The following is a 24,410-nucleotide window of genomic DNA, read 5'->3' on the forward strand; positions in this document are numbered from 1 at the left end:
GCAAGCTTAGGAAATAAGTTGGGGCCCTGTTCTGGGGCTATATGAATTACTGAACAAGTTGCTGCTGAAGTACTCTTAACTTACCTGAGCTTAGACAAAGTGTGTGAAAGGACATTGGTGAGTTATTGGAGAATTTAGAGATTCCTGCTACTCATAGGAAGGCAGAAAATAACATTGCCTTACACAAGTATGGGTCAATATTTGCAGCTTTTCAACATGAACAGGGCATAGAGAGGAGGAAGCAGAAAGGGAACCTCTGCAAAGAGGGAGGAGCAGGAAAGCTCTGTTTGGAAGGGCCTACCAACAAAGGAACTCTTCTGGGAGCTCCTCTGCTATACTACAATGAGTCAAGAGCAGTGCCTCAGGAGGTAGTAATGGAGTTGTGTTGCCTTCAAAACAAAGACCTGATGCTTCAAAACAGGGTGAGAATGGCTCTCCCAGGGGCTGTGAAGATTATCGCCCTTTCAATCCATTAACAGGTTCCTTCCAGGTGAGGGCTGGCAACATTAGCAGTTTGTCACAATTCACTTTCCACCGAAGCATCCAGGAGGTCAGAGACACTTAACATGTGGAGAGGGGATTTCATCCCCTTTAGGAGGGAAGACCAGGATATAAAGAGTACACAGGTTCACCAAAATATGGGACTTTCTGAGAGTGCCATCAATCACATGCGAGTGACTTTGTGGATTCCACATATCGACAGGGCGTGATACTGCAATGACTAGGTCAATGTGCAGTTGTGTATGGTCAAACCAAGAAATTCATTTCAGTGAATATTACCATCCTGGTAGCAACCACAATGCTTTTAACTTTCTAACAAATCTATACCCATGCTTATTAGAACTCTATTTTGAATTCCCCCAATTAGGTTTCCAAACCTGCCACAGTACTGAAATGGGCTCTTATCAAAGTCACAAATGCTGTGTGATTGTGACAAAGGAAAGCTACCATGTATTGTCTTACTTGGCCTGTCGTCAGCCTTTGACACAGTTGATCACATCATCCTCCTTCAATGCCTCCACTGTCTTCCAGTTGTACTTGCCGAGGTACATTGTTATCTATCTAATCATAGTTATATAATTGCCACCCCTGTCCTGTGTCATCTCATCTGGTGTCCCCTAGGATCTATTCTTGGACCCATTTTTATTTCTCAGCTACATACTGCACCTTGACAAGATCATCCAAAAACATGTCAGTCTCCATATCTAAACTGACAGCATCCAGTTGTACCCCATTACCATTTCTCCGGACTTCTACCCTGTCTCTAAATTGTAAAATTGCTGATCTGATGTCCAGGACTGGATGAGCAGAAATTTCTTTGAATTAAATATTGGAAAGACATTTGGTCCCCACTGCAAACTCTGAAAGCAAGTGGAGCCACCAGAAATGTAGTGGAACAAACCATCGGGCTCCAAAACTGACATCAAGCTCCTATAGCTGCTTAAATTGCTCTGTAGAGGATCACTGAAGCACACAACTGAAGAAGACCTCGATGTTTGTAGTGGTGTGCTGCATCCTCCACAGCCTTGGAATTATGAATGCCAAGCCACTGTCTCTTGGGATCTGGAGGTCATTTCAGAAAGAGATGAAGGTGGAGCAAGGGAGGAGAACATATGCACAATGTCCTTTGCGCAACTGGATAGAGCAAGTCAGACCACATATTGATACTTCGTGTCAGCTTAAAGAAACCAACCTCAACTTGGACATTACATCCATTTCAGACTCCTCATCAAACATCACAGCTAAAATCTTCACAAAAGAATCTTATGCAGCAATGCATCAATAGTGCAAGAAACAGAACCGATCACTATTGTGTAGCCCTTAAATTCCTGTCTTGCAGGTGTCCTTGTGTGGCCAAGGGCCCTACTTTACCATTTTGATTCTAAGTGCTGGGCGAACTTGAAACTGGGAGTGTTTCAGATCTGACTTTTAGACTCGTTCTCAGGCACCCCCCAAACGCACTCTGCCTGCAAAAATATCAGTGAGTCCGAATCGCGCTGCACAAGCTTATGGGCGGGGCTTAACATGCCCGAAACCCTACAGCTCTGATCGGCGTCTCCAACTGCGCATGCGCAGAAAAAAAAGTGATAGCATGCTGCTCTCCTGCCACATCCCTCCCGGGCCGGATAATGCCTCCTCCTGGCCCACACAGACATTGCCCCACCCCCCCCAATATTACATTATCCCCCACCCCCTCCGCCACCCAGACTGACCGCGGGTCCCTCCCCCCTTTTCCCCACTGATCTCAGGCAAAGTGGCAGCGGACCCCCCTTCCCTCCCACTGATCTCAGGCAGGATGGCAGCGGACCCCCCTCTCACCAATACCAAGCAGAGTGACAGCGGACACCCCCCCTCACTGATCTCAAGCAGAGAGCCGTCGGATGCCAGGCACTTACCTCCTCATTAACCCTCACTGAAGGAGCGCCCGAATCAGACTTATATGGAGCATGTCTGTTTCGTGCCAATTCCGGCTGGGCAAAGGTGGTGGTAAAAGGGGAAGTGCCGGTAAAGTTGGGCATGCAGCCCATTAAGTCAATTTAAATGACTGTCGCGCCCGTTTCGAGTGCGGTTCCAATCGCAGCCATTTTCCGGCCTTGATAAAGGGGGAACTGGTGTGGAGGCAGGTGCGGATCGCACTACTCACCTCACGCCCGACTTTACCAAGTTTTCGTGCCTGAAAATAGGCGCATTACGATGGTGAAATCGGGCCCCAAATAATTTCTATGCAGTGCTTTCCTCGTGGCTGCAGCTGACTTTTTCTTGGTGGAGACTGTAGCTGGCTTTGAAGTTGGCTTCAGCAGACTAGATTGAGTGACAGCAGTCTGGGAGGCCTCTCTGCTGTGATTAAGTAGAAACTGAGACAGTGGCCAGCAACCGGCACCAAGGCTCAGTCTAGCAATGCAGCCGTGGAGTTGCCCACCAAATCCACAGTGGAAAGGATGACTCTCGGCTCTGCAAAGCCCTGTGCCCTAGTGCAGCCAGACTCCTCCATGGTTCTAGCCAACGACTGTAGGTTATCTGGCAAGCCTGCTACTGCACCCAGCATCTCTGTGTGCTTGCAGACCAATGTTTTCCTGTAGTCCATTCAAACAAGATTTTCATCTAAATCTCCTGCAGAAGAACTGGTGTACAATCTCACCCCTCGAGAAGTCCGCACACAACCTATCCTACTAGCCTGGCTGCAGCCCACTTGTGCCCATGATTTATCACATGCAGATCCTGCCTTAAAAGAAGCCTCTAATGTTCTAATGCAATGAGGGGTATGGGAAAAGCTTTGGGGAGAAAGGCAGAAGGTCCATGGTCACTCCATTTTGTAGTTTCCATTTCATGGCAACTTTCAGGGTGAGGAGTGAGAGGGTGCATAATGAGGCATCTTACCGTCATCCAGGATGGCCTTGGTGGCACCTGGTGCTACTAGCTATGCAGCACTGGTGACCATGAGGATTCTCTGTTTGAGGACACTGAGAAGATAGTCTTAGTGGTCCTCTGCAATTAATCTGCCTCTCTCACCTGTTGTGGGTGACCTTCTCCTGTAAGAGAGAGGGCAGAATGTCAGTGACATTGTGTCATTGTGTTTTGGGTGATGTTCCTCCCACAGTTAAATAACTAGAGGTATTTAGAGGCTGTGAGACATGGGTGTGAGGCTAGCAGCATTGGTAGCTGAGTGAGATATAGTGTAATGATATTAGAGATAAATCCTGAGTGTCAAAATGTGCTTATGGATGTGGTGATAGGGGTATAGTACAATGAGCAGTATGAGGGGATGTGATGTGCAGAAACATTCACTTGCTTAACATATGGGTAAAATCATTAAATGCTTTGCAGTACTGCTGCCATCTTCATGGAGCCACACTCATTCTTACCACTGCTCCCATTCCCTTTGGAAGGTTTATTCTCTAGGGTTTCCTGCCCCGGCTAGAAACATGGTCTCAACTTTGTGGGGGGAACTTTCCTCGACTCATGGAGGCAGATGAGGAGAGAGCCAGGAAAATCGCAAAATGCGTTGTGCATGCCAGGAGTGAGCTTGTGTGCATTGACAGCAACTTCCCTCGCAGCGTTGAGAAGCGAATTTTGATTGTCAATTAATCAATTATATGAAATTTCCAAAGAAAATGTAATTTTACCAGCATCATATGGGATCCATGCTGTGTGCAAGTCATCCAGAAGGCAAATGCACTGCAGGTAGTCTGACTGGCATAAAATGATTTCTGAATGTTAAAGGTGCAAAACTGGCAAGGCTGAGATCATCCACGGGCAGGGGCTTGCAACTGCAGAATCATCTACTGGAGACTTATGTCACACATAGTGTTGGAAGTGGCTGTTGGCTCCTTCAGCCTTATTGCGCCTCCATTTTGTCCCACCCTTTGTTGTTCCATTTACCTCAGCAGCATTCCCACTGCAAACACTGCTGACCAGCCTTGTAATCGTGCACACTGAATCGCCCACCTGCCTTTTCAACATGCCACCATTCCTAATTGGCCGGCAATCTAGGAGGTGCCTTCTTAATCAGATACCTCCTTGAACATTGGAACAGCAATCTTGCTATCACTCACTAACGTCAATTTCACAACCTCAATATGATCCCAATGAATAGAAGAATAACTGTTGGGTAAATTCAGCCAAGTTCATCCAGGGTGGTGGGTGCCCTTCCTTTCCCAGTGTGCCATAATTTGACCCCAAATGGCAAAATACAGGAGCTTGCAGTGCATTGCTACAACTTCTCTTTTGTAGGTGCTGTACCTCTAAAGAGGGAAGGCTACCTGGAGCACGTGTGATTTCTTCCCATGCTACTTGGCCATAGTTGCGTGCAGAGGACAATTGCACAAAAATGAAGTCTGAAGCTACACGAGAGCTGCTTCTGGTCACACTACAATCATGGACATGAGCGGACAGAGTAACCTATCTCAATTTCAATGGGCCTGTACAAGCTGCAAATCACAGCCCCTGCAATCAAAAATTGGAGAGACTGAATTTAACAGCCTTTAAGTCTAATTCTAGGAAGAGAGGCTGGGATCTTCAAGTAAAAAACTTTAACAAAGCCATTAGAACACATAGCAAAAAGACACATCAATGGATAAATGTAATCCTATTATTGTGAAATATATAACTGACGTTTTTCAACGTTTTGTTTGAACTCATATTTTGATGGTATAAATTGAGAAAAATAGTTCAGGAAGCATTGAGAGAACTGGGAATCTGATGGCCAAATTGTGCTGTTTGAGTGATAAGATTGCATGGGCAAAGCACCTAATAAATGTGGACAGATGAATCCATAATGAGAAATGGTCGCTGAAAAAAATGCAACAAGACATGACCACAGTAATTTAAGGGGCTAATTTTTGATTTTTTAGGTGATGGTATAAAACAGATAATAATGATTCAGCTACCTCTATACATCTGTATTGATTTTGAAAATCATGAGATGCATAATGGGTGGCTGGATCAATATTCTCTGGTTTACCCTATTGCCCAAAGACAAAGATTACCGGCAAGTTTTGCACACCGAGGTAAGTTCTTTACTATATTACAAATTTAACACACAAACACACTTGATCTCCCACGGCAGTGCATTGTGGGATAATGAAGACCGTTGAAAGTTTTAAGATTTACACGCTGTTGCTCACACAATCTTACACTCACTCGACATCTTGCAAGTGGATCAGGAGATTCCTCAAGACTTCGACTCATGTTACGAAGACGCTCTCTTCGCCTTTGTTGACTTAATCGTATAGTCTCTCTACGTCTTAGAATTCGCTCAAACTCACTTAATCTAGCAGCCTCTCTACTTGCAAGTTGATCATCAGAATCTTCAACTGCTGAAGACTCAGCAGAATGACCATTATGAAGACTTTCCTGTTGATCTTCCTGGCTCAATTGCGTAACCTCTGCATGATTTTCTGGTTGCTCAGTTTCATTCTCAGCAGTCTGTAAAGGACCTGAAGCTTGTAGTGGTTCCATTCTCTCAGTGCCAACTCTAGCAGCGCGAAGACGTTGCCGTCGCCTTCGTTGCCTTAGTCGATTACCCAGTCTAATTCGTATTATTGCATCTTCAGGTTCTTCCCTTTCTATCTGGAAAACAGACACTTCAACTTCTACATGTTCTTCCGGATTAGAGTGGACTTCATGATCAGAAGACATTGGTGCTTCCATTCTGGAAAAGAACTGTTTGGTAAAAAAGAGATTAGGAGCATTGAAGAGAGCCTATTATCGGTCATATAGGAGACCCACTACAGATGAAACTCAAATTCTGAGGGAAAATAATCGTAATAAAGGCACACAAAAATAGATATAGTAGCACAAGCAAATATTCATGTTTTAGGAAAAGACATGCAATTGTATGCAGAAGAGCCAAAAGCAGGGTAGAGTAAGGGAAATGACCATGCTTGGCAGCATGATCACATGGATGTAGAGTCTGTGTAAGAAGACACCTGATAGGACCAATAGTAGTAGGGTTGTAGGTAGAGTGGAAGACCAGTAAACTGAAAAGAAAGCTAGGAATGCAGCAGTAACAATGTAAGTCCTAAAGGGGAGAGGATAGTGCTTTGGTCCATACCCATGAAAACTAGTAAGCAAAATCTGAGCCAAGATAAACACTTCTGCAACAAATTCAAAGTTGGAGACAGAAACAGAGGCAGATTTTAAATTTATAAGCACTGAGTAGGAAGATGAACACAGTAAGAGTTTTAACAACACCAGGTTAAAGTCCAACAGGTTTATTTGGTAGCAAATGCCATTGGCTTTCGGAGCGCTGCTCTTTCGTCAGATGGAGTAGATATCTGCTCTCAAACAGGGCTAAAGAGACACAAAATCAAGTTACAGAATACTGATTAGAATGCGAATCTCTACAGCCAACCGGGTCTTAAAGATACAGACAATGTGAGTGGAGGGAGCATTAAGCACAGGTTAAAGAGATGTGTATTGTCTCTACTCACATTGTCTGTATCTTTAAGACCTGGTTGGCTGTAGAGATTCGCATTCTAATCAGTATTCTGTAACTTGATTTTGTGTCTCTGTATGCCCTGTTTGAGAGCAGATATCCACTCCATCTGACGAAGGAGCAGCGCTCTGAAAGCTAATGGCATTTGCTACCAAATAAACCTGTTGGACTTTAACCTGGTGTTGTTAAAACTCTTACTGTGTTTACCCTAGTCCAACACCGGCATCTCCACATTAGGAAGATGAAGTCAGAAGATCAGTCAGGGAAATATATATATTTATTCTTTCATTGAATGTGGGTGCCACTGCCAAGGCCAGCATTTGTCTCCCTGATTGCCCTTGAGAAGATAGAATGGCAGTCAGGATGGAATTCTTTTTTATTTTAAAATTTAAACCAAGAGAAGAGATAACAGGCATACATACATCCCTGAGCTAGGGTAAAGAGCAGGGCCAACAAGTGCAGAGCTGAGAAATGGGCTGAACACCCCAGAACAGTGGAAAAGCAAGTTGGAGATACAAGCAAATTTTTTTTATTTTCTAATTTTCATTTTTGTGGGTCTTGAGAGAAATTGCATTTTTGTGGGGGAGCTGAGGCCCAGAAACAGGAGCAGTCTCCCACTTTGTTTATACTGCTTTTTGCACATAAGATAATGAATAAATCTTGATATTTCAGTTTTTTGAGTGTCTGAGGGTTGGACAAATACCCAATTTTACATTTAAGATTTTTTTTCAAAAGACTAGTGCAGTTTTATAAACGCAAGTGTTGATCTCCAATCTAAAGTTTTCTGCCCAATAAAGGTGCTTTCCCAGATTCTCTGAAACGCAATTCACCACTTTGTGACTGCAGTTTGCATTTCAGGCAAAGGTTGATATTAATTGTAGGACTCAAAGATAATGGCACAGTAAATAAAGTTAATATGGGCAACATATGAGGTGGAATTTTCCTGTCCCACCAGTGGCTGGTAGCATGGCACGTAGGACTGGAAAATCTGGAGTGAGGCCAAAAGTCAGAATTCCACCAGCGGGAAAACAAGTTGCAATTTTCCCCACAGGTGTGTTGCCTCTCCTGCTGTTGAGCATCAGCATCGTAATTTGCATGTCATGAAGCTCATTAAGGGGCTACAGACTGGAATTTGATGCCGCTGTGATATCTTCCTCCCCGCCAGTGGAAAATCAAACTGTTTTGTGTCCTGATCTGCAAACGTGGTGTGCGCCCAACATGGGAGATCTCTTTGACTTACCAGCCACTGGATACTGCTTTCATCATTCGCACCACTCTTCTCCCGAGTGCCAGCAGTGTATCACGCAGATGGCATGCACGCGAAAGAAGCGGGGGGGGGGGGGGGGGGGGGGGTGGGTTGGAAGACACAAAGGAGAGAGGGCAGTGGAGATGTTGGAAGACACAAAGGGGATGGGGATGGAGGGGGAGGCCAGGTCCAAACTGGGACGGGGATCCAGATAAGGGCAACTTTGCAGTGGGGGTGGATGTCCGGGTGCCTTTTAAATATGGTGCTTGGACATGATGGCGGTGTGGGCAACTTCCTGCATGACCCTCCACATGAACCTTGCAGCTGCATATTTAATGAGCTCAACATTGTACATTTGTGGCAGGACTTCCCACTCTGCCATGCAACTTAGTCTGGAGCAGAAGATTCCACTCATGGTCTTTTGCAAGCAAGTGGATCTGCTGTAACACTAGTTATAGTAGACAATGTGGTTTGTGAGAACATTGTTTGGCTTGAAATGATTTCATAGAGATTTTTAATTGAAATTTGGAAGTTATGAGTATTGATGAGCAAAGTATTAAAAAACAGAAAGTGACAAGCTTTTAAGAAGCCACAGGGATATGTAAGTGCCATGTTTTATCTAACAAATTAGAGTTTTGTGAGGACTTAACAATGTTTTGATGTAAGAAATAGTGGACATATATAAATAAACGTTTCAAAGGTACTTTGTAAGGCAACATTAAAAGTTTTGGAAATGGATTTAAAGACAATGTGGCAATATGGATAGGAAGTTAATTCAAGGAGAAAACACAGAGCAGCTTTTTGTATTGAAGGATATCATAAGATAGGTATCTTCGGTCACCTAAGATTTGGGTCTATTGCTTTTCCTGATTATAGGGTATTGGATATCAAAATTTGCAGAAGACAAAAATAGAAAAGATAGTTAAGTGTGAAGAGAACTGAGCAATTCTGCGATACGGTCAGGTTAATAGATTGGTTAGATAGATATTAGTTGAAATTTAATGCAACAAAATGGTGAAATAATACATTCCAGAGGAGGAATAAAGGAAGAAAATCACCAATATACATTTAATGGTAACATTTAAAAGAAGGATAGCTGCAAAGACTTTGTGGTTTAGATAAACAAAGCTTTAACAGTAGGAAAACAAGTTGAAAAAGCTGTAGATAAAGCAAAAGCAGAAAATGCTGGAAATATTCTGGCAGCATTGGTGAAGAGAGAACACTAGTTAACGTTTCAGGTTAATGAACTTTCACCAGCACTAGGAAAAGTTAGGAATGTAACTTTTCCCAGTTCTGATGAAAGGTTATTAACCCTGGAACATTTAACTGTTTTTCTCTCTCTCTCCACAGATGATACCTGACCCACTGAATGTTTCCAGCATTTTCTGTTTTTATTTCAGATTTCCAGCATCCCCAGTATTCAACTTTGTGATTACAATAAACAAACAGAATCCAAGGTTTTGGGGAGGTGATGGCATAGTGATATTATCTGCTAGATTATTAATCCAGAAACTCAGTTTATGTTCTGGGAACTCGGGTTTGAATCCCGCTACGACAGATGGTGGAATTTGAATTCCATAAAACATATCTGGAATTAAGCATCTACTGATGACCATGAAACCATTGTCAGCAAAATCCCATCTGGTTCACTAATGTCCTTTAGGGAAGGATAATTGCTGTCCTTACCCTTTCTGGCCTATATATGAATCCGGAGTCACAGCAATCTGGTTGACACTCAAATGTCCTCCTAGGACGATTCGGGATGGGAAATAAATGCTGGCCAGTGATGCCCATGTCCCATGAATGAATGAAAAAAATCAAAACAAAGCAAAGAAGTAATGCTAAACTTACAATTGGTTGTGCCACAATTGAAATATTATGTCCAATTTGGATGACCTAATTTAGAAAGGATGTCTTGCTGTGGAGAAGTTGTAAAAATGATTCAGTGCAATGTTATCAGGGATTAGAAACAGGAACATTGGAGAAATTGGAGATCTTCAATACATCAGTGGATAAGAGGAAGAGTGTTTATAGAGGTTCAAAATTATGAAAGTTTATGATAAGATAAATAGAGGGCATCAATTTAAGATCATTGCCAAAAAATTAAAGGAATGGACAAGAACATTTACTTGGAGGATTGTGAGGACAAAATGTTAGTATCTGTGAAGTGTGACAATACTGTGCATTTAAGAAATTTATTTTGTCATGTTTCTTGTGAAGATGTTAAGATTCAACTCTGTTTAAATAGTGCCAATTTCTCTACAACTGGCAGCCCACATGCTGAGCATGCAGAAAAATAATTGCTCATAATACTGGGGTGTTTGTTTTAATCTGAGTTAAAGCAGTTTTGTTATTTTTTTGTCCCCTGGGATTTGTTTAATTAGATTGTATGTGTCCCATGTGCTAATGGGAGGAGCTACGTTTATAGAAAAACAAGCAGGCAGTTGCTGTTTGAATTTGAAAAGGAGTAGCAGCTCTTTCTCTCTCGAAATTTTAATCTGGGGCTTGCTAGAAAATAAATAACTCTCTCTGGAATCAGGTCCAGAGGTTTTAAAAGGCTGAAAGACTAGCAAACCACGTAAGCCTGTGTGTTTTTGCTAACTGAATCTGAAGAGGAGTTTATGTCTATGAGGAATGTTGCATAAATTGGAATTAATAGAGATAGCTAATAGTCAAGAATTGTATCTCTGACGAAGGGTTATCCTGACTCGAAGCACTGGCTCTATTCTCTCTCCACAGATGCTGTAAAACCTGCTGAGATTTTCCAGCATTTTCTGTTTTTGTTTCAGATTCTAGCACCTGCAGTAGTTTGCCTTTATGATGAGAATTATATCTTGTCATGTTTAAGTATTTTAATTGGTAAAAGTAATGCTAATTTTATTGTTAAATAAAGTTTGTTTTAATAAAAGCTTATTAGTAGGTTAATAGAATTACACCTGGAGTGAAACACTATACTCATACAAATGCCAAAAACACAAATAGTTGGAGTTTAGGCTAACTTCATAATATTACCTTGGGGTTTCTGATCTCTAACATAAGCCTTTTAAAAGCTAAGTAGATAACTTTAAAAATTGGAAGGATATAGATAAAAATAAGGAGAATGTAACAGTGAATAGCTTATTCAGTCAGTAAAGTCAGGATGGGATAAATGGCCTATTTTTCTGTTGTGAAATGCCACAATTTCATGATTAAAAAGAGTTAATAGTTAGTGGTGAACAGAGTAGCTGGTGTGGGATCAAAGAGTTGAGGGTAACAGATATGGGTAAAAAATGGAGGATGTGACAAAGAATGTATATTTGTCTGTACTACATTAATGATTTGAATTCACTGTTACTAGCAGTAGTAATTGAGGGACTAGTAACCTTGATTCACATAGAAAATTGGCCAGTCAGCTTAAGATCAATTTATTTTCAGTTAAGCTGTGTTTTCTATGAAATAAAGGTGATTTGAATGTACTAATAAAAATTGAGTTGTTCCAATTTTAGATTTTTTCAGTGTTGATTGTGTAGAATGTTACAATTCTGTTTTTCCAAATACTCGAGGACAAATGTATGCTACTGTCAAAGAATGGCTAACCATCTAATTAAGGCAAAATATAGTTGTTTGTAAATGCATTTTATTCCTCCAAGCCATCAAATACCTGAACTCCCCCTTCTGATTTAGCATTTCCCTTTCTCTTGTTATTATAGAATGCCTTGGAATATTTTATATATTAAAGACACTATACAATGGTTAAGTTATTTTTTTTATAAAGTACATCTTTACTGACATATATCGTGTTTTGCACTGAATTACTGATCATTAGCTTGCTGTATGTAAATAAGTTGCCTGTTTCTTTGTAGATTGAGTCTCTGTTCGAAATAGTGCAGATTCAATTAATCTACAAGGAGAGGGCTCACATAGTGTATTTTTAAAATTAACCCTTGGGAATGCATTGCTTCCAAAGTTCAGCATTTATTGTCCATCCCTGGTTGCTAATCAGGAGGAAGTGGTGCTTCTTCTTAAACTGTTGAAGTTATTCCCACAATACTGTTAAATAGGGAGTTCTAAGATTTTAACTCAGCGATGAAAGGAAGTGATAGCTAAGTGGCAAGTGACGCTGAGACTTGGAGAGGAATTGGAGATGGTGATGGTCCCTTGTACTTACTGCCCTTGTGATTCTAGGTGAAGCTTGTGGGTTTGAGAGGTGCTGTCAAAGAACCTTGAATAACAGGGGGGGTGAAACGTTATTGGGATAGACAGGAATGTGGGGTTGACGTTACAATCAGATCAGCCATGATTTTACTGAATCGTAAAGCAGGCTCAAGGAGCCAAATGGCCATCCCCCATTTACTGCAATGTATTCTTTAAATAGTATGTGGGTGGTTGATACTAAGATCTAGTGGATGAATTGTCAATTAAGTGAACTGCTTTGTCCTGGATGGTGTTGAGCTTCTTGCAGAATGTCGCAGCTATCCCAATCCAAGCTAGTGGAGAATATTATATAATACTCCTGATTTGTACCTTGTAGAGAATGAAGAAGATTTGGGAAGTCAGGGGATGAGCTACTCACTGAAAATTGCTCAGCCTCTGAACTGCTCTCTTAGCCATGACTTTTATGTTGCTAGTCCTGTTTTGTTTCAGATCACTGATCCTTGTTCATGGTGCAAGTTTGGTGATACCATTGAATGCCAAAGAGACGTAGCCAGACTCCCATTTGGAGATGAACAATCTAATACCTTTACTCCACTCAGCTGTTTTTTCAATGTCACACAGAGTGAATCAAATTGGCTGAGGTCTTGAATTTGAGAAAGTGTGGACCTCAGATAGAGGCAAAGATGAATCATAAAATATTCGCTCGGTTACAAATGCCTTGTGTTTTGCACTTTTTTACCGGCTCCTACATTGGTGAAAATAGGGATGTTCAAGGATCGTACTTCTCTTGTTAGTTGCTTGGTTGTCCACCATCATTCACTTCTTGATTTGCCACTGGTTCTGGGATCATTAGCTGTCTGTAGCCTGCATGCAATCCATGCTCAGCTAGGTTAGCACTGTTATTGAGGTTACAGATTGTTCTGGTATTCAATTCTGCTGCTGGTGGCCCACGAACCCGCGTGGATGCCAGGGATTTGAGCTGTTCGATCTGTTCTGAATCTATCCAACTTAGTACAGTGGTGGTACCTCACAATGAGGTAACCTTAATTAGAAGATGAAAATGGTCTTAACAAAGACCATGTGGTGGCCACTTCTGCCAATGTTGTCAAAGGTAAATTGGTAAGGACAAATGAATTCACATTGGTTCTCTTACAATATGCCATAAGTCAAGACTGGTAGCTATATTCCTTAATAATCCACTTTGTTTGTCAATGATGATCCTGCTGAGCCATTCCTGGAGATGGACAGTGTTCTCTGTTCAATTAATGGGTTTTGCAATTGTTTACTTAGATATTAGGCAGGTGAATGCACACTGCTGATCATGGGGATACGACATCCACATATGGAAATAGGCAGAAAGTATGTCAATCACTAGTATTTCACTCTGAAAATCAGTGTTTTGGAGGCCCAATGAGTACCAGTTTTGTGTTGACATATATCAACAAAATGGTGCCTTCAGCAGTTCCATTCATCTCCTTCCAGCTCTGCACTAGACAAGCCTCAGTTCGTTTCTCATGCGCATCCAGTACCAGTGGCCCCACTGCCACCTATAATAAATGTAGATAAGACCAAAGAGCTACTTTTATATAGCAATGACCTACATATGTGTGTACCTTTGTATCTTAATAACCAATCGGTAGAAGTTGTAGAGTATTTCAAGTATCTGGAAATATGTATAGATCAGAAGCTAAGCTTCGCATAGAAAACCAATTGTACTTTTAATTGGAAAACTGAAAGAGTTTGGAATGAGTCAAGATGTTTTAGAAAGGATATACAAAAGTATCCTAACATTCAACATGACAATCTGGTATAGTAACCTGAGTGTGAAATGCAAATGTAAGCTGACCAGAATTGTCAATACTGCAGGTAAAATCATTGGTAGACAACGCACAGCTCAATAACTTTTTAAACAATGTTAAGAGTTATTAACTTTTCTAATTAGAAGTACAATTGGTTTTCTATGTGAAGCTTAGCTTCTGATCTATACAGGTTCCCAGATACTTGAAATACTCGACAACTTCTACCAGTAGGTCATTAAGATACAGAGACACACACATCATTAGCCTGATCTCTCTCACTCTTTATATTATCAATTTGAAAAGCTTCCTTTGGGGTGGGCACTTTAGAATGCCTATTGCCAGGCAAAATCTGTTGAACAGGTCTTTTGTTCCCAAGCTTACGAAATAACAAAAACTCAACCCACTGTTTTTATTTATTTATTTATTCAACTGCAGTAAGTGCTTTAATCTCCAATAAAACGATTACTCTCTCTCTCTTACCCTCGCAGTTTCCCCCAGTGCAGCCCTCAGTGCTGCTCCTTTAAATTCAAGGGACACAGACTTCAGAGGATATAGTGGATAACTGGTTGACTGGTGTACATAAAACACGATCAAGTGATGCTCCTGTCTGCTAAAATTATTCACTATTACAGGACCATCTTGGAATGGAAATATAACCCCTGGCTTCTATCCTCTATTACAAATTGTCTTGTTAAACTACTCTTCCTCGTCTCCACAATTCTCATCTCTAACAATATGTCTTGTTGCAGTTGCAACGAGACATAGATAAGATGCAAGACTGGGCGGAGAAGTGGCAGATGGGCTTCAACCCAGATAAGTGTGTGGTGGTTCATTTTGGCAGGTCGAATAGGATGAAAGAATATAATATTAAGGGTAAGACGCTTGGCAGTGTGGAAGATCAGAAGGATCTTGGAGTCCGGGTTCATAGGACGCTCAAAGCAGCGTCGCAGGTAGAGGCTGTGGTTAAGAAGGCGTATGGAATACTAGCCTTCATCAATAGAGGAATTGAGTTTAGAAATCGGGAGATAAAGCTGCAGCTGTATAGGACCCTGGTCAGACCCCACCTGGAGTACTGTGCCCAGTTCTGGTCGCCTCATTACAGAAAGGATGTGGAAGCCATAGAAAGGGTGCAGAGGAGATTTATAAGGATGTTGCCTGGATTAGGTGGCATGCCTTATGAGGATAGGTTGAGAGAGCTAGGTCTTTTCTCCTTGGAGAGGCGAAGATGAGAGGTGACCTGATAGAGGTGTATAAGATGTTGAGAGGTATTGATAGAGTGGATTCTCAGAGGCTTTTACCCAGGGCTGAAATGGTTGCCTCAAGAGGTCACAGGTTTAGGGTGCTGGGGAGTAGTTACAGAGGAGATGTTAGGGGTAAGTTTTTCACTCAGAGGGTGGTGGGTGCGTGGAATCAGCTGCCGGTAGTGATGGTGGAGGCAGATTCGATAGGGTCTTTTAAGAGACTTTTGGATAAGTTCATGGAAGTTAGTAAGATAGAGGGTTATAGGTAAGCCTAGTAGGTAGGGACATGTTCGGCGCAACTTGTGGGCCGAAGGGCCTGTTTGTGCTGTAGCTTTTCTATGTTCTAATAAGCGTAAGGAACCAGTGTATTTTTGTCACTGAGATCGACACTATCCACTCAGCTGCCATTCCCGTGTCCCTTCCATTCACTAGTGCTCCTGGTCAAATTTTCTCTAAAGCTCCCCCCTGCCCTAGACCCTTAACAGCCCTCTGAAATGATGGCAGGGCAGATGGAGAGAGCAGTTATTAAAGCATATATTCTGGGCTTTATTAATGGGAGCAGAGAGTACAAGAGCAAGGAGATTGAGCTGAACTTATACAAGATACTAGTTAGACCTCAGCTTGGCATCACACTATATGAAGGTTGGAGAGAGTTTAGAAGAGGTTTACAAGAATGGTTCCAAGGATAGAAACTTCAGTTATGAGGATAGATTGGAGAAGCTGGGACTGTTCTCCTTAGAAAGAAGGCTGCAAGGATATTTGGTAAGAGATGTTCAAAATCATGAGGGGATTGGACAGAGTAGATAGGGAAAAACTGTTCCCCTCATAAAAGTGTAAAAACAAAAGGGATTAAAGGTGATTTGCAAAAAAAGCGAATGTGATGTGAGAAAAATCTTTTTTATACAGCGAGTGGTTTGAGTCTGGAATGTATTGCCTGGAAGTGTGGAGGATGCAGGTTCAATTGAGGCATTCAAGAGGGCTTTGGATCATTACTACTGAGTTCAAAGGCAATTCTGGATGGACAACAAATGCTGGCCATGTCAGCAATACCTGCATCCCATTAAATTATTTTTATTAAAAATTGATGCAATTACTATGATGGCCTATTTCTAACTCCATAACATGGCCCAACTTTGCCCCATCTCAGTTCATTGGCTGCTGAAGCCTTAATTCATGCCATTGTTTACTCTAGACCTGACTATTCCAATGCATTCTTTGCTGGTCTGCCACATCTCTACGGCCACATCCCACAAAAAATGAATTGAATGACCAGCTAATCTAAGAAGAAATGACAATCTAAAATATAGTACTTTCTGACAATGTAGCACGCTACTGTAAATAGCCCAGATCGTGTTCAAAACCTAGAGTAGGTAATAAGCCGTGACTTCTGACTGAGGCGAGTGCTATCCTTGACTCAAAGCTGACACTTTAATGGTGGAAGTACGACTACATTGTTAGAGGAGCACAGATGAGAGGGGCTAATACTGTAATGACTACATTTCAAAAATAAATAATTAATTGGTGAAAATACTTTGGAACATTCTGATGTGAAATGCATAATTCAGAACCCAAGTTTTCTTTCAAATCCACTGCTACAAAAATAGCAGTCAGTGAACTTCAGTTTCTATTAATACAAGTGCTGAAATATTGGGCATTGAATAATGACCGATCTGAATGTTTAGCTTTCCCTTTACAGCGTTTTCTGTTTTTATTAATCTATGTAGTTGCTTTGAACAAAATCATTTTTAGGGTTGTTTTTCAGCTGCACACTATTTTTGAGTTGTCAGCCGAAGTCCAGATCAAAACGGAAACATAACCTGTCCACGAAACATCCCCTGTCCATGAAACATCCATGGACTCATTGGGGAATTGGGCTGCATTGAACGAGTTCCAAAACAATGTCATCATCAAACAATAACCCATGAATGTAACTGAATATGAAACTCAAAAGGTGACAATAGGAGAATAATTTTTTTTAAAGTACAAAAGAAGGTTTAATTAAACTGTCAGGGGTGTAAAACATCAAGGGGAGTGTTGAAGTTTTATTTTCTGATGTGAGCGGGTCGGGCGGGTGATATTTTTGGTTTTGCTGCCAGGAACAGGTCGGGCGGGTGACCTTTTGTTTGGTTAATTTCTGGAGGTCAAAGAGCTGCCTGGCGGAAGCGGAGCCGCTGGAACAGGCCTCAGTGGAGGGAGGCGGCTGACAGCCCCTAGACTGGCTTCTTCCTCAGGCAGCAGAATATATTGGTCGGAGCAGCGATTGAGGTTTGAGTGTGAGAGGCCCGAGAGGCACGCTCACTCTCAGCGGTGACAACACTGGATCCGGACCTTACTGTTTCCGGGCGGGGTCTCTTTGATCTTTGGGAAGTTGGCGCATGAACGAGAGCAGGAAAAGGATTTAAAATGCAAATCGGTTTCTTACGGTTTTGCCCGTGTTGGTTTCCAGGCCGGTGTTCTGTCCAGGGAGGAGGTTTGGAGTCTTTCTGCAGCCAGGGAGCCCCACAGTACCACCCAGTAACCGGGGCCTGGCGCCAGAGCGCCGCCCTTGTCGGGAGGCCCGCAACTGCAGCGTGTCAGACTGCTGTTGACATAGGGGCTGAGGATTTCCACCAGTGTGCTCGCCACACAGCGATTTTCCGCCCCTTAACGTGAATGGCGAAATCGTCGATTGGCGAGCAGAGGAAGGGAAGGTCTCAGCTAAAATTTCTTCTATGGAACAAAACGGGAACAAGAGGCAAAGAGTCAGCAAACTATTTGGATCCCTGGCTCGGGACTGAGAGTAGCGTAGGCAAAGAATTGGAAAGATTTGGGCTCCTGCAGTAGATTCTAATGCCAAATACAATAAACAACAAGCAGGAAAGCCGAGTGGCACCCATTTATGTGGAGAGAGTAACTGCAGAAGTCTGAAGTCGGTCTTTTTTATGTTTGGCAGTTCAGAAAACTGAGAATTCATGCAAAGAGAAAAAACAAGCCAGTCTCCTTCCAGATGGAACATTTTTAAATAGTATTCCAACAGATCCTGGTGTTGAAGCAAGTCTCTCAGAATAGAGCAGAGACTGTGTTACTGTGTGTCTTATGCAATTAGAGAGGAAAGAACACTGACACAGGAAGAGTGAGGGATTGTGGATTGAACAATAGCCTTTGCTACTGTTGAAGTGGTGCCAGAACTCACCAGATCATTTAAAGGAGTTAGAGAAGGGAGTATCTCGGAATTCAGTGACTTGAGTGAGAGTAGATATAGATGTGTGATGTATTTGGTAATGGACATGGGATGTTATACAGTTGATGAATGTGACACAAGGGCCAAAATGATTGGATGGCAAGCAGACTGTCCGACAAAATGGAGGCTGAGTTGGGAAGACTGAGATTACCCATGGCTTCACGTTTGTGTGGAAAGTAACGTGAGTGCTTGTAACTACCTTAGGCATGTCTTTATATTGACTATTGAAATACCCTACACCTGTAAAGTAATGCTTGAATTATGTTGATTGTGGTTTGTTTGTTACAGTAGAAATTTTTTTTGCAGTTCCTGTGGGGAACCATAAACCAAAATAAATGACCCTCAGAAGTAATTACCAACAAGATTTCACTTTTTGTAACTTTTACTTAAGTCAGAATCAATGTATATTAAACATGAATTAACATGTAAATTTGACTTAACTTTGTTGTACCAACAATTTAATGACTTGCAGGGCCACAATCATCACATCACTTTCCGTACAATTGTGGTACCACATGCCATTTCAACTCAGCAGCTTGTTCTCATCCCAACATTTCCATCCTTGGCCTGCTGCAGTGGTCCAGTGATGCCCAACGCAAACTGGAAGAACAATATCTCATCTTCCGAGAAACACATTATAGCCCTCTGGACTCAACATTGAGTTCAACAACTTTAGACTGTGAACTTTCCCCTCCATCTTGACACCCTCTTTTGGTTTTTGGTTCCCTTGGCTTGTGCCAACACAACCCCACCTCTACACCACATGGCCACTTGTCCTTGTTATTCAGTTTTGCTCCCACTGAGCACTGACCTTTATTCTCCTAACACACGCTGCTATCCTAATTTTGCCACTATCGACATCCCTCAGTCCTTAATGGCACCATTAACACCCCCTTTCTCTTACGTCCATGATATCTTTGTCAATCTCTCCGTAGCTCTGATCTTCCATTCTGTCCCATCCCCTCTCCAACGATATGATTCATTACATTTCTGTCCCTCTTCAGTTTTGTAGAAGGGTCATATGTGCTCAAAATGTTAACCCTGTTTCTCACTCCACAGACGCTGCCAAATCTGCTGCGTTTATCCAGAATTTTGTGTTTTTATTTTATCTAGGTTCATGACAGTTTTGATGCAACAGGTTCCCCAGAACCCCTTTGGCAGACTCCTTTAATAAACTTAATTAAACAGTCTGGTCACCTCTGGCAAAACTGAAGCATTGCAGTGGAATTGTCCAACTCAAGTTCTGCTGTAATCCTATCTTCACTTTTCTGCCCCCTTTAATTGTATTACAAACACAGCTCCTTGTAAATGTGCCTGCTCTGTCCTCCTCTGCTGCAGGTTTTTTGTCTCTGGCAGTATGGTTTCCATTGTCACTTCCTTCCTGTTGCTACTGCTTCCAGGTCATGTAGACCAGTATTTTGTATTAGTCAATAAAATTTCAGTTCATCACTTTTTAAATGAAGCAAATTCTTAAAACTCCTTTTGAAACATTTTAAAAAATAATTGTGAAATCTGTAATTGTTTTTGAGAATTCACAAATTTTATTTACTGCTTCCAGGTCAAATGTTGTCACACTTTTAAAAAGTAAAATATTGTCCAGATGTTTTCTTTCTGTTGGTGTTGTGGGGAATCCTGTTTATTTTTAAGTTATTAGTCTCCACATGGATTGTAACACTTAGAACAGCAATTTCACTCCCAATGGGCAGCAGTTTATTCAGTTTCAATGAAAGGAATAACTTGTTTTTATTTGCCTTTCATCTCTCTAGGATATCCCAAAGTTCAACACAGTCAGTGAATCACTTTATAGCACCTTCGCTGTTTTGTAGACAAGGGTGGCATATAATTTTGAACTGCAATATCATGCAAGCAGCAGTGAAATAAATTAAATGAAAACAGGAAGTGCTGCAAAAACTTATCAAGTCTGGCAGCAACTGTGGAAAGAGAAACAGAGTTAATGTTTCAAGTCCAATATGACTCTCTCCACAGAGGCAGCCAGAGTTGCTGAGTTTTTTCAGCACTTTGTGTTTATGTTTCAGATCTTCAGCATCCGTGGTATTTTGCTTTTAGTGTGATAAATGAGGGCAGACCATCTTTTCTGCTGCTTTGTTGAGGGATTTGTTCTTCAATCATTCAAGAGATGTTAGCTTCACTGGCTCGGCCAACATTTATTGCCCATCCCAAATTGCCCTTGAGAAGGCAGTGGTGAGCTGTTTTCAACTGTTTAGTCCATTAATGGTCCTGACATTAGGAGAATTCCTCTGCTGTTTAACAAATAATGCCGTGGGATCTTTTATATCCACCTGAGCAAGTAACCAGCTATGAAAGATAGCAACTTCAACGATACAGCACTTCCTCTGTACTTTACTGAATTAGGATTAAATGGATTGAATATTTACAGAATCTAGCAAATAGAAATTATACAGGTGAACCCAGTGCAGAACATAAGGAAATGTAACCCACCAGTAATTAATTTTTGGCATTCATACATTACTAAGATCCTTTTTCAAGAACTGATAGGTTCAGAAGCAAGGTAAAGTCAGATATCTTCATTGTGATTTTGTAGCAGATAGAGGAATGAGAAATGCTATCTTTTTAGTACACATTATCAGAAAGAGCAACAGATGTGGAACTTGTTGTATTCATGTGTTTTATTGATTACAGTAAGGCATTTGATAAGCTAATATTTGAAGAATTGATGAGCATGTTAGAATCTCGACAGAGAAAATAGGAGTAGGTGGAGGCCATTTGTCCCCTCAGGTCTGTTCTGCCATTCCACATAATCACAGCTGATTCTCTAAAGTTTTTGTCTTTTTTTAGTTTTTATTTATTAGTCACTGCAATGAAGTTACTGTGAAAATCCCCTAGTCGCCACACTCCGGCGCTTGTTCAGGTACACTGAGGGAGAATTTAGCATGACCAATTCACCTAACCAACACGTCTTTCAGACTGTGGGAGAAAACCAGAGCACCCAGAGAAACCCACGCAGACACGGGGAGAACATGCAGACTTCACACAGACAGTGACCCAAGTCGGGAATCAAACCAGGTCGCTGGTGCTGTGAGGGAGCAGTGCTAACCACTGTGCCACCATGCTGCCCCATACTCCATACTCCGGCGATTTCACCATACCCCTTAACATCTCAAGTCTAGAAATCTACCTATTTTCTTCTTAAATATATTCAGTGACTTGGACTCCACAGCCTTCTGTGGTAGAGAAGTCCATAGGTTCACAACCATCTAAGTGAAGAAATTTCATCTCATATCTAAATGACCTACCCTGGATTCTCAGCCTGTGATCCCTTGATCTAGACCATCCTGCCAGAGGAAACAACATCCTGCATCCAGTCTGTCCAGCCCTGTCAGAATTTTATACATTTCAATTAGATCCCTCTTATTCTAAATTCTGGTGAATAAAGGCCCAGTTGACCCAATCTCTCCTCCTGTGACAATCCTACCATCCCAGGAATCAGTCTGGTTAATTTTTGCTGCACTCTATGGCAAGTACATCCTTTCTTAGATAAGGTGACCAAAACTACACACAATTCTCCAGATGTGGTCTCACCGAGTGCCTGTACAGCTACAATCAAACATCCTTGCTCAAGTCCTCTTGCAATGAAGGCCAACATACCATTTGCCGTCTTAACTGCTTGCTACACCTGCATGTTTGCTTTGAGTGAGTGGTGTACTAGACACCCAGGCCCCTTTGTCAATATGTTCCAATCTATCACCATTTAAATAACATTCTACCACTTCATTTCTTCATCTAGAGTGGATAACTTCACATTTATTCACGTTATATTGCACCTGGTATGTATTCCTCACTCTGTCAACTTGTCTAAATCACCTTGAAGCTCCTTAACATCCTCCTCACCACTTACCTTCCCACCAAGTTAGTGTCATCAGCAAACTTGGAAATATTACTTTTGGTTCTCTCGTCCAAATACTTGATGTATATTCCCTAGATTATTAATTGGAGGTTGTAACTTAAATAAGATATACTGATGACATCATTCTTATTGCTGACTCTAAAGGGAAACTGCAAAAGATTTTGGACAGAGTAGTTAGTGAAAGTGAGAAGGGCTGACCATAACTTGTAAGAAAACTAATGTCTAGTGGTGTCCCAAAAGAAAGTCATACCAGCATGTAAAGTCACAGTAAACAATGAAAAGGTTAGACAGATAGACAAATTATTATCTAGAAAGTATGTTGACATCGGATGGAAAGTGTGATTAAGAAATAATACAAAGGATTGGAATGGCCAAACGTGCATTTCAAAAAATGAAAATGATTATGGTAACTCAAAGTTGGCCATGAAACAAAACTGAAAGGCCTGGAATGCTATATCACATTGATTTTGACATATGGGAGTGTTGGGCCATCAGTGAAGCAATACAGAGAAGAATTGAGGCTGCAGAGTTGTGGTTGAAGTGAATAATGAAGCTATCTTGGGCAAGTCACATGAGGTGTTTGTAAAATCTGAGACCAAAAGAACTCTGCTGATCAGGAAGAGAATTTCTTGGGCACAAATAAGAAATCATGATTTAGAAAGTCTGATGCTGATAGAAAAGGTCAATGATAAAGAGGTCAGGATAGATAAAGAGCAATCTTTTTAAAAAGCTTTACAAACTGAATGAATATACCATCAACGAAGATGATCCAAGCCACCAGAGCAAGATGAACATGGAGGTCCATGGTCGTGTATAGTATGAAGAGAGAGAGAAATATTTAACATTAACTGTTTGGTTATAGAGCTGATTATTGTGAAATATAGTAAGAAAATAGTAGAAGTGCATACAGAATTCGCTTTGTATTCTTCACATAGTATAAGAATTATAAGCCAATTATCCTTTTAAAGTTATGTTCCTCTGAATTTCAGGGTGACAGATAACTGACAGCTCCTGAGTAATACTATACATAGATTAAGTTGTGTAAACAATGCATACACCATCCCAAATGGACTTCCAGAATGAAATGGCTATATAATACAAGGTCATATGAAAACCTGTGGCTGTTTACCACAGGATCACAAGGTAACAGATGTAGAAGACCATTCAGCCCGTGTTCAAATGCTCATTCAGAGAGGTCTACAATTATCTCAACATAGCATCTGGCCATTTCTTAAATGCCTTTACGATGCAATCTGCAAATTCATTCCAGTTGTTGATTGTTATTTTGATGAAGAAGAACCTGCCTGTCAACCTCGGTCTTAAATTTACTATCACCAGTTTAAACTTGTGCTTCCATTTTGTACAATGAAAACAGTAGATGCTGGAAATGTTCAGAAGGTCAGGCACACCAGTAGAGACAAACATAAAGTCAACCTTACAGGACAATGATCTTCTGTGAGAACTTCGAAAAATATTAGAGATGTAACATGTTGTAAGTAAATACAAAAGCCAGGGAGTAGTGGATAAACAGAAGGGGAGGAAACAAAAACAGTCGAAGGTAGGAGAGATTAATGACAAAAGAGATGATGCGCTTATTACAATAAGCTAAAAGGAAAGGATAATAGGGTAAGTTTTTTAAAAAAGGGTCTGGACAGGTGTAGTTGAGAAAAATCAAATATATATATATGTTCAACAATTTTATCCCCATGATGAAGAAAAAATCTGCAGTGGGATTTGCATCTGTAACAATGATGCCACTGAACCGAAAGCCATCAGGATCAGTTGTGAATTCACTGGCAGCCTCGGTGCAGATTGAGTGCACGTGCACAACTGTACTTAATGCCTTTCCAGTTGGCAGTAGAAGTTATAGTGGGGAAAAGAGTATCATCATCAACAGCTTTCATCCCAAAAGTAGAAGTTGTAATCTTAAATTGTTGAACTCGCTGT

At 41.3% G+C, this 24,410-nt stretch overlaps 1 protein-coding gene across 2 annotated transcripts in view; it reads right to left on the reverse strand.

Moving 5' to 3' along the window:
• The window catches only part of LOC144479481 (E3 SUMO-protein ligase PIAS4-like), an 82,806-nt gene extending 64,935 nt beyond the window's left edge, over positions 1–17,871 (reverse strand). For both annotated transcript variants that reach the window (XM_078198194.1, XM_078198195.1), the window contains exons 1-2: positions 17,780–17,871; positions 5,641–6,162 (exon numbers count right to left, since the gene is read on the reverse strand). In XM_078198194.1, the coding sequence (XP_078054320.1) occupies positions 5,641–6,150 (510 nt within the window). In that variant the 5' untranslated portion in view covers positions 6,151–6,162; positions 17,780–17,871. The remainder of the gene's footprint in view (positions 1–5,640; positions 6,163–17,779) is intronic.
• Between the last annotated feature and the right edge of the window lie 6,539 nt (positions 17,872–24,410).

The sequence above is a fragment of the Mustelus asterias genome, chromosome 26 (genome assembly GCF_964213995.1).
Source record: "Mustelus asterias chromosome 26, sMusAst1.hap1.1, whole genome shotgun sequence".
Taxonomy (NCBI): Eukaryota; Metazoa; Chordata; class Chondrichthyes; order Carcharhiniformes; family Triakidae; genus Mustelus; species Mustelus asterias.